General features: G+C 39.4%; 1 protein-coding gene across 1 annotated transcript; it reads right to left on the bottom strand.

Annotated features, from left to right (window-relative positions):
- Positions 1–112: 112 nt before the first annotated feature.
- Positions 113–10,536, bottom strand: mtf2 (metal response element binding transcription factor 2). The gene is made up of 15 exons (XM_023414811.2): positions 10,312–10,536; positions 9,196–9,397; positions 8,893–8,974; positions 7,682–7,792; positions 7,428–7,528; positions 7,035–7,210; positions 6,812–6,907; positions 6,442–6,510; positions 6,030–6,153; positions 4,991–5,058; positions 4,696–4,866; positions 4,225–4,348; positions 3,938–3,996; positions 3,268–3,369; positions 113–2,691 (listed from the first exon to the last, which is right to left on the bottom strand). The coding sequence occupies exons 1-15, from the start codon at positions 10,314–10,316 to the stop codon at positions 2,316–2,318; spliced, it is 1,866 nt and encodes a 621-aa protein (XP_023270579.1). The 5' UTR covers positions 10,317–10,536; the 3' UTR covers positions 113–2,315.

Genomic DNA, 10,536 nt, shown 5'->3' with positions numbered 1-10,536 from the left:
AACGGCGCGTGTGCACTAGAACCGTCAGATTTCCAACGGTGGGTTGTTCTGAGACCGGAGTTGAAATATTAGCTACAGGCAGAAAAAAAACACACACCACGTGACACAAAAGTTAAAAATATCTGTTTTTATTTAATCCTTTAACAAAACAGGTTCAGAAGTAACACGTCAACCTATATAATGATGTGTAAAAATGTAATAAGAAGAATCTCAAGAGACAAAGCAGACGTACGTTCTTTGGCTGCAGAAGCCTGCTGGAAGTCAGTGATGGCAGCCAGTGATGGCAGCATGTGGGCCGAGATACTGACTGAACAGAGGAGAGAAGTTTTAAATGCACTGACTACATCCCTACAATGAAGAGGTATCAATGTCAAACAAAAACATCTCCAAAAGGAGATAGCCATACTAACTGAATATTTACCTCTTGCAATGACATACAGCATATTAGTTTTCCAGTGATTGTTTTCTGACTCAGTTTAAACAAGCAAAAGTAGCAGTAAAAAGGGACTACAAATTATTTTGCTCATAAGAAAAAAAAAAAAAAAAGGCATAATTACATAACGGTCCAAAGAAATGCAACAAATGGAGGACCCAATATAAAAATACTGACCAAGAACACTGAGTAAATAACTTATATCAAAACCTCCTGTTAAGCTGCAAATGCTGGCCTATGCAATACAGTGAAGTTTCTGGGCATATCCTGAGTGTGTAGACTACAAGGTGACTTGAATGTAAAAGAAAAATCTAAGTGCATTTTTAAATTATTTTTTTGTTGCACCCATCACATGACAAAATTGAAACACCTGAGTCAAATCGTCGAAATAGTAATGCTGAAGCTCCCCGTGGTCAAGCTGTATGAAACAATACATTTTTCCAGGACTAACTTGCATAGGCAGCAAAAAAAAAAAAAAAAAAAAAAAAAAAACCCAAAACAATTCTGAACTGGGAACCGGGTATACAACATTCATCTTACTCAGCACTTTATTTCTTTTTTTTTTTTGAGTAATTATGAGAAAGTAAAAACTAAATAGGTCCTTAAAGACTTCAAAGTTAACAATCATCAATTTCAAATCAAAATGCTTTAAAATGATATATATTTAGACAAAGACAGAAGATTCTTAACAAAATCTTAACTATGAAAAGAAAATTAGTTTGTTCAGAATGCACACAGTTTAATAGGTATCCTCTTGTGTATGGGATTCTGAACATTTACACACTGAAATTATAATTCCTTTAGGGATGTTTTTTTTTTAAGACGCACTTAAATTCAAACTATTGGGAGTTATGACATACATGCTAAATGCTGCCTTGTAGGGTTTAAAAAAAGCTCAATTTATCTTTTCAAATGACATGATGGCCTAACAGATAGAATTTGATATGTGCAATCCATAATTTAAAAAAAAAAAAATCAGAAATCAGAAAAATCTGCCATTTTGAACAGAAAAAGGCATTCAAGAAAGTACAAGTAGAAAAGGTAATAATAAATGTAGTATAATTCTATATAAAATAATAAACATTTGCAGCAGCACATCTCTTTTGTTTTGATTTCCTCCTGAACTGCTCACAAGTGAGCACTCTCTCCAAACAGAACTGAAGGATACATCTGCCCAAGGCAACAAGAGGTACTTGCAGCTAGGACTAGAGAAGGAGGGGTCACTGATGGAAAGGGACATGTTTTTATTTACCAAATACGTTAAGAAAATAAGTGTTAATCAAACATATGTAATTCTTCACTGCATGATTGCAGTTTGTCAAAATAATAGGTTTGAACAAAACTTCCCCTCTTTCTCTTATCCCCCATGATTCACCATTTAAATGCCTGGACAACTACATTTTGTTCATTGTGTACAGTTTCATTCTTAATGAGTCTGGAAATGAAAAGCATATCACTGGATCAAAAACAAGCACAATAACGGTTATCTGAAAGCCTACGGGTGCAGTGCACTGATCAATCATTTACCCCTGAATAAATGGGGGTTCCTGTAAACATTCAATGCAGAAGATGAAAGTTAAAAGCAAAATAACATAAATATGGTGTGGTATAACGACTATGCCTGGTCTTTATCAATGAACTATAATCTTTAAAACACCTGAAGAAAATTCATATGTTTGAATGTGCTATGATCACAATGGACTGCACAGAACCAGTAGGCTTTACAGTAAGCTTATCAGGCAACACTTGCTCCTGTCTAAACTAAACAAAGGCATATATCAATTAATGCTCCAAATACAGGCCGTGTAAGCGTCCTCACCACAGCCATAAACCTCTTGTAGGTGCTGGTTAAAAGTTAGAAATGATGATGACAGTGGCGAGCCTAGGAGGCAGTGACTCCTTCCCACTCCACCAGATACTGCACCTTGCCATCAAGGGTGACCCGTCGGGCCAGGACTTTGTACTTTTCCCCACAAGCCAGCCGCCCTGCTGCTCCGAAATAGCTGCTGATGGAGCTCTTGAGGTGGGAGAGCTGGCTGTTGGGGTCCATGCCATGAACTATGTCTGTTGAGTGAAGCCCTGGAAGGGTGCTCAGCATCTCTGTTGCTGAGGGGTTTGGGTCTGCATGGCTGGGAGGGGGGATCTCCGGGTTAGGGGGCTGCAGGGCCCGCCGTGGCCGCCCACGTTTCCTCTTTAAGGGTGGAGAGGAAACAGGCATGATGCACGCTGTCGTGCGCGTCTTGCTGGAGCTACAGAGGCTGGAGGGGTGTTTGATGATGGGAAAAGAGGAAGTTAAAAACTGATTTTAATTCTGAGGGAATTAAGAAAAACAAGCTATACAGAACTAAATTAAGAATCTTTAAATATGCTAGTGGCTCTATGAGGCTGCACTTGGGTACAGTGATGCTTTGAGGTAGATGTTAATGTCAGCATGCTAACATACTCACAGTGGCAATGACAGCATGCAGATGTCGAGGAGGTATAATGTTTTTCAAAACATATGTATTTTCAAAATAAGATTCATATTCCCCATGTCCTGCATGTCTGTACCAATTTTATGGCAAACCATCCAATGGTTTTAGACATTTGACTCAAATCCACAAATATCAACCTCAAGGTGGAACTACACGAAATGTCAAATGATCCATAAAGATGTTAGGAGTCATCCTCTGGTGATCATGAATGTCACAGAATTTCATGACAATCCATCCAATAGTTGTTGAGATGTTGGATTGAAGTGATCGACCGACTGACACACCAGCGTCGCCATCTATAGAGCCACAAATGTCAGTGTGAAAAAAAGGGTAAATGTTGCAGTTGCATAGCAGACATACCTTGACTGTCTTGAAATGCTAGTTGAGGTAGTTTCTGAGGTGCTCAGGGCTCCTATGGATTCCACATCTGAAGTTTGTGAAGACAGCAGAGACCTGTCACTCCTGGTGGTGTGGCGACAGTAAAATGAAAGAGAGAGAGAAACAGTTCGATAAAAATCCTTAGAGACGGAAAAAGAAAACTGCTGCTGAAATTTACTGTCACTACATTGGATTTGTGCGTCTGAGCTAATAAATTCCTTTTATCGATGCTGGCATGTTTTTTCTGACAGTTGCACATTGCAAAACAATGATGACAAACTGATGCGCCTATGCTGTCTTAAAGAAACTCCAAGAAAATTTATTCCAGGGGTGCCATATATTTGACACTAACCACAGTTGCCACTGCTTCCCATCTGAGCAGCACGTCCCTTACCAAGGGTAAATATCATATGAAATAATAACATTAGCAGGCTAATGATATTAATTAGTTAATGTTATTTTGGTCACACAGAAAATTGATCAGGAATTGTTAAGAAAATTAAGCAATTTGAGGAAGTCAAGGTGGTTGTGACAGGTATTTTTGACCACTTTCTGGTGTTTTCTACACCAAGTCATCAATTAATCAAAACAGAATCTATCTCATCTCTAACCTTGTTTAGGACTTCATTTTGCACCACATTTGCTTACTTACTTGATAGAAGTTAAGTGATCCAATGCATGGGGCTCAAGTGGTAGAGGCTTTCTCATTTGCTGTCAAAGCAAAGTAAAAACTGTTAGCATTACTCAGTGGGTTTTTCTTCTAGTCTAACACTTTCTCAACATGTCCATTAGAGGCTACAATTTTCTCACAAGAATGGCTGCGTGAGCCAAGATGTATGCAGAATAACGTCAAAATACCCACCCCTAACTAAAGTTATGTACACACCCAGCTAACGCCCATAAAGACATACATGCAAATGTACACACACGAACACACACCTGGGACAAGAGCTCACTGGAGCGTTGTGGTTTAGCCAGAGTTTCCAGAGAACGAGCTCCTTGCTTCCTCTTTTTCTTCTTTTTCTTCTTTTTCTCTGTGCCATTGGTTAAAGTACTGCAAGTCCTAGAGCACAGGAACATCATTTTTCAGTAGTTTCACAAGTAATGACAGTTATGCATTAAAAACACAAACTGTAAAGCAGTCACATATTATGAAACAATTCACTAAGTGCAGGAAAATATAAACACTGCTTTGTTGCAGATTTTTCTCACTTTTTCTCACTTTTGACTTTTAGGCATCAGGTCAGCACTTTATAGCTTTCAATGATGAATGTTAAGGGATATATTCTGTGTCATTAACAAAAACTCAGCTCATATTATGACTTAAAGTCAGGGGGCTTTTTTCTGGGTGATGTCCAACCCAAAATTTCAAAACTTAAAGTAGCATCAAATATAAGTTTCACATCTTACCTCATGCCAGACAGTGCTTTGGTGGACTTGCATCCCTTAATGGTGATTTCATGTGAAGCCCTCTCCATCACTCTGCTGGTTGCCTCATCAGAGTTGGGGGGAGCAGGAGGGAAACGGATCCTCAGGCCAAACAGGTGCTTCTTCTTCTTTACCTCCTTCCCTGACATGAACCTGGCAGAGACAGAAAAAGGAGAGAGAGTAATGATGGGTAGGAACACACAAGAAAGAGTTACTTGACCACTTTCAGACTATCATGAACATCATAAACAAATAAATGGGGAAGGAAATAACTTACATGCTGCTGTTGTTGTTTAATGCCTCCAGAACACTTTCATATCGCTCAGATCTTGGAGTGTCGGCGAGCTGCAGACACAGGGAAGGGGAGGTTACCAAACAGGAAAGTCAGGGTGCAAGGAGGAAAATGAGCAAACACAAATCAACAACATGCTGTTTCAAAACCCACTCTTGCAGCCAGGGTATTCCTACAGTAGTTGTTCTAATACACTCATTTCAAGGAAAATACCTGCTTGATTTTAGAAAAATAGTTTATTTCACATCTTAACAGTCTCATCCATTTTTATCATAAACAATATAAGGTCTCTTTTTATCTTTCGCTCTTTTCCCTTTCTTTCACCCTTATATCCCACTTCGCCAGTTACATCACTTATTTCTAAAACTGTCTCATCTAATCCTGTGTGTGTGTGTGTGTGTGTGTGTGTGTGTGTGTGTGTGTGTATCTCGCTCACTGGCTTGAGTTTTAATGATTGGTAGATTGGTAGAAACGCTCCACTAAAGTGTATGATTCTCAATAACTCATAGGTTATAGGGTCGGACCTGGATATGTCACCATCTGGGTCTGGACCGAGACCATGGTCCGCCTATTAGTGACCTCGGCCAACATTAACACAATTAAATCAATTCTTCTTTGACACTCTACAACAGTAGTATCCCTGGCTGCACGGCGCAACATGCTGTGTAGGCTACTGTTTTGGAGCGGCAAAGAAGAGTTGATTTTCGGGAAAACTGCTGTTTTATTTTTGTGATGAAACTATTAAGTTTATTAATATATATGGTATCAGATCGGATTTGCCTTTACTTTAGGTTGTTACATTCAATCGAAAAAGATCAGGGAAGGTCTCATTTTTTTAGTTACATTACAATCTGTTCACACATCGACAATAGTAAAGCGATTAATACATTTCAATTACTTCACATTCTTACACATAGCACATTTAAGCTACACAAATACAGTATGTGTGAAACAAAAAAAACTTTCTATAAAAACAAAACTGTGTACACAATTGGCCATCTGAGCATTACAAGTAAAAACTAACCTCCCCAAGCTGCAGCAGCTCCCAGTTGTCATTGATGTAAGCCATCAAGTCCATCTCAGAGTCAAAGTACTTCTTCTTGTGGATCACACTCAAGTTGTACAGGCTCAAGTGTGTGACATCCTCCCTGAAAATTTTTTGTAAAAGCAGTGTTTTCTTGAATTAGTCTGGTTCAAAAAGAATATCATAAAAAGACCAAATATGTGTAGAAAATGCAGGAATTGTGGGAGCAGGTAATGCACAGTGGCACTGATAATGTGCGCAAAAAACAGAACAAACTAAGACACTTATAAGACTGTAACTGTGTTATAGGTGGTAAGATATGGCATTATATCTAAAAACTGACTACTTTGGAAAGAAGTGCAGTCACATGCCTGTGTCAAAGCTGAACATACATCTTGGGATTCACACTTACCATCTGAGAGGCAGTCGGCTAAGGTACTCTGGTCCACCATTGCAAACAGAACAAATAAACAGATAAAACCTGAAGAAAAAAAAACACATTACCCCATTAGCTGGCTTTATTTCACCTCAAAATAATTTGGTATCATTTCCTTTGCTCAATTTCCAGTATTTCTCTAGCAGGACAACTTGGAGTGGTCCACAGAAACAAAAGTGTGTCAAAATCATTGACTAATTTTTTTCTTGGTTGTTCTGGTGAGAATTAATCAGTGACATTAACATGAAGCCGATGTACTAGCTAGCCAAACTAGAGCCTTTTCAACAACCATGGTATAAATATTCTCAACTGTGGAACGTATAGTTTAGGATATTGGTATTTGCACCTATCTCCGTAGAGCATGGGCATCTGTAAGCAATGGAGACAGGCCTCGTGGAACCACTGCTGACACCTGTTACACTGCAACATCTTCAGGTACCAACTAGAAGGAAAGAGACGGAGGTTGGTTAACTGCGCTGGGATACATGATATTAAGATTCTTAAAAACATGTACATGTAGGAAATTCTGCATTCAGATTTGTGTAATTGTGCTTTCATGTGTTACTCACTCTCCTGGGCCTCCACAGTAGCAGTAACACTTCTGGATGTTAGTCTTGTGGCCTTGGTCCCACACCAGTTCCTGTAGGGCGTAGGGGAAGGACAGGTGCAGCTCCATTTGCTGCTGCTGTTGTTCCTGCTGCGGAAAACCTTTAGCAGACGCTCCCCTCCTGTGAGCACTTCCCCTCTATACGCCAAATGGACAAAAAGCATGTTTACCCCAACATATACTATGTACACACATATACGCTATTTACTTATCTTGCAGTCTCTTTTCTCCATTATTCTTTACAGTTAAAGTTACAGAATAGCTATTTATCAGGTAAATACACACTCATTTAATCAAACAACTTATACATTCAACTAAAGATTGTATGTGTTTATACTCAAAGAGAAAGCTGTACCTTGGGTATAGAAGTAAGCTCACACTCTGAGCAGAGCCACTTGTCATCTGAGTCAATGACAGAGGCATCAATGATAGGGGAGTGGCACACCTGATGGTAACCTTAAAGACAACAAACATATTTAGATCCAGCTGCCATCTACTGGGTCATTCTTTCAAGAATTACAAAGACCCTAATGGCCAGAGATTAGAACGCAATACTTAGATGATTAAAGATGTTCAAGTTTTAAGAGCATCAGAGACAATGAATAGTACCATGTCCACACTTGTCACAAATGACAATCTCATTGGGTTCTTCTGAAGTTTCATCTTGGCAAATGGAGCACACAATGTCATCGTCCTCATCATCCTCATCATCTTCATCCCCTGAAAGAGACAGAAAACGTCAGGGCAAAGAATCACAACTCCTTTACAACTAGCCGTTATGCGGGCTAGTAAGAACATCAAACTGAGTTCTACAGGAAAGAGGCGACTATAAGGACTATTTCTTTGCTCTGGCGTCTTCCAAATTCAATCCAAATCCATAATAATGTTTGGCCGCTGCACAAAATAAATAATAAAACACGACAAGATCAGCATTCTAAACAGAAGCTTAAAATATGTTCACATTGTACAGAATGTAATCAATATTTTCCTCATACATTATATATTATTTCACCCACCCACAACCCATCTGTTGCCCAGAATTCATTTTTATGACTGGGCCAACCCAATCCGCACACTACTAATGTGGATGAAGTGACCATTTAAAGAGTAACCTAATACCAGGCTGTTGGTCTGTTGCTCCTGTTACCACACCCAAAGGTGCTGTCGGGGTGTAGTGAAACACCACAAATGGACTTCTACCATCACTGCAGCAAAGTGAGAACTTCAACCACTGGAGGTCAGCAGAAAACAAGCTGCTGTTAACTTTTGAAATCAGTAATACTACACTGTGAACATACAGCTGTGAAGCAACATGTGGATCAGCTTTATTTAGAAGTAGTTATTATTAAAAAACAAACAAAAAAAAAAAAACAACTAATTACTACAATTATTTTCCATCCGTCACAAATCATGTTAAGCTTTACTATAAAAAGGAAATCTGCATCATATTTGCATTTTAACTTAATGATCTGTAGGTGGAGAGACCAAAGCCTCTCTGTGTATCTCCCCTTTCCTTATTTTCACATGTGGTCATTGCACTGCTGCTGCACTGATGCCAGACACTGTAGACAGTTAACTGTCAGTAACAAAAGTAGGGAGATAAGTAAGGCAGAAGAAGGCAGAGGGGTGTGGACAGCACAATACAAATCCAGGATTTCAAGCTAAATAACTTCAAACACACAAGTACAAATAGAGCCAGGCAATAAAATAGCACAATATCCTTTTAGATTCCCAGCAATTGATAGAGGAATGCATTTTTATTCAATAGTAAGATCCAGATATTTCACCAACATGTTAATCTAGAAGTAGAAAGATCTTACCTGTCTGAATATCCTTCCAAAGAACCCATGACTTTGAACGATCCTCAAAGACAACGAAGCATCGCTGTTTGTCCTGATCTATCTGAAAAAGACAAGAAAGACAGATGTGTTCCTAAAATCTGCAAAACACTGTTCTGAAAGCATGAACACACTGCTCAGGAATCACACATCCACACAAACAAGAAAACAAATCAGGAATCCTACCAAGAATGCCATACCTCATCAGTTTGAGTAAAGGAATCTGATGGTACATGTGACAGAAAACTAATTACAGAGCCACAATGAATGATTCCTCACACTAACCTTTGTGATTGTCCCCAAGTAGAACAAGCCATCTGACCACCGGGCCAAGACGTCCTGTCCCTCTGTAAACCTGCCAGACATGCCGTCTTCTCCATACTCCCCTCTAGCAGAAAGGCTTGTGGGGGACAAGGACACAGCCTGCTGCTGCCGCTGGGGGTGGGCTCTGAGATGGACAGACAGGTGGTCCACAACCCCTGAGTCTCTGAAAAACAGGGGGACATGCATTTACAACAAGGAAAGCAGTGAATTATATTTTACTTTTTTTTTCAGGTATTTCATTCTCTGCACAATTTACAGTCTGTGTGCACCTCAGTGTGCTTGATGTTTCATTTTACAAACAATAACTACAAATGCAAGTCACACGCAACAGCGTGCTCTTTTACATATGTGTATATATATACACACATATATTTATATAAAATACTGTCCTGCACGTGTAACGGTAATAGAAAACACAAGGATAGATTATGTCGTTACAGAGGAGATTACAAAACAATGCCTCATGCTGAAACACATGATATTTCCCCTCCAGTGGGTACAAACAACAGGTGATTATACTCATAATTAGTGCTAATTGGCAAGTAACTACAGCCGAGCAGTCAGTAAGATGGCTGCAGGGCAGTGCTGGGTATTTCTATAATCTATCCCTCATCAAAAAACAAAAAATAAAAGGCCGAGGTTTTTACAACCATTTCCCGAACACTTTCGGAGACCACAAGTTAATCTGGCATTTGACTGTCGGTGACAGTTGTCTGGTGTAATTCTAGAAATGTATCAATTAATGTTTTTTATCTTCTGTTGTACAACCGAATTCATAAGGTTATTTTAGAAATTGAAGATTTAAATTTTCTGCCTCCTTTAAGCCTCTGTCCGTCAGTCCGAGATTCCCTTTGTTCGAGTACTGGGTGAACATGATCAATACCAGGCACAAGATTGGATAAAAGGACAGTCTGAGATAACCTTGTGTATTAAAAAAAATGTTTTGTACATGAAACAGTTAGCAACAGGCCTGATTGCTAGCATGAATAATCCACATGCAAAGCCGTAACCCTAGCCAGGTCGCTGACCGTCGGACCCACACCCCCCAACAGGAGGAAAACATGATGACAACAATACCTCATTCGGTCACCTCCGCTTCAAACAAAAACTTGTACGACAAAATAACTCAAGAGAAATGACCGCTATTATCCCGCTCCGTCTGCTTTTGAATCTATATCAAAAGTACATCGCGAAAACTTGCGGGGCTTGTGTCTTGATCAGAAAATAACAAACGGTTCATTTTCCCCCAGCACGTTCGCCATTTTGGTTTCCCGCTGATGATCGGGGAGTGCATTATGGGAA

This window comes from Seriola lalandi, unplaced genomic scaffold (genome assembly GCF_002814215.2).
Source record: "Seriola lalandi dorsalis isolate HSWRI2012SDOR001 ecotype SW California unplaced genomic scaffold, Sedor1 jcf7180002054542, whole genome shotgun sequence".
Classification (NCBI taxonomy): domain Eukaryota; kingdom Metazoa; phylum Chordata; class Actinopteri; order Carangiformes; family Carangidae; genus Seriola; species Seriola lalandi.
Note: the sequence above shows the minus strand (reverse complement) of the source record. Positions and strands in the feature narration are given on the sequence as shown.

Coding starts and splice junctions, on each gene's coding strand:
- mtf2 (XM_023414811.2), bottom strand. Junction 6,511..6,811: donor CCCATGCTCTACGGAGATAG/GTGCAAATACCA, acceptor TTTTTTCTTCAG/GTTTTATCTGTTTATTTGTT. Junction 2,692..3,267: donor AGCATTTCAAGACAGTCAAG/GTATGTCTGCTA, acceptor ACACCCCTCCAG/CCTCTGTAGCTCCAGCAAGA.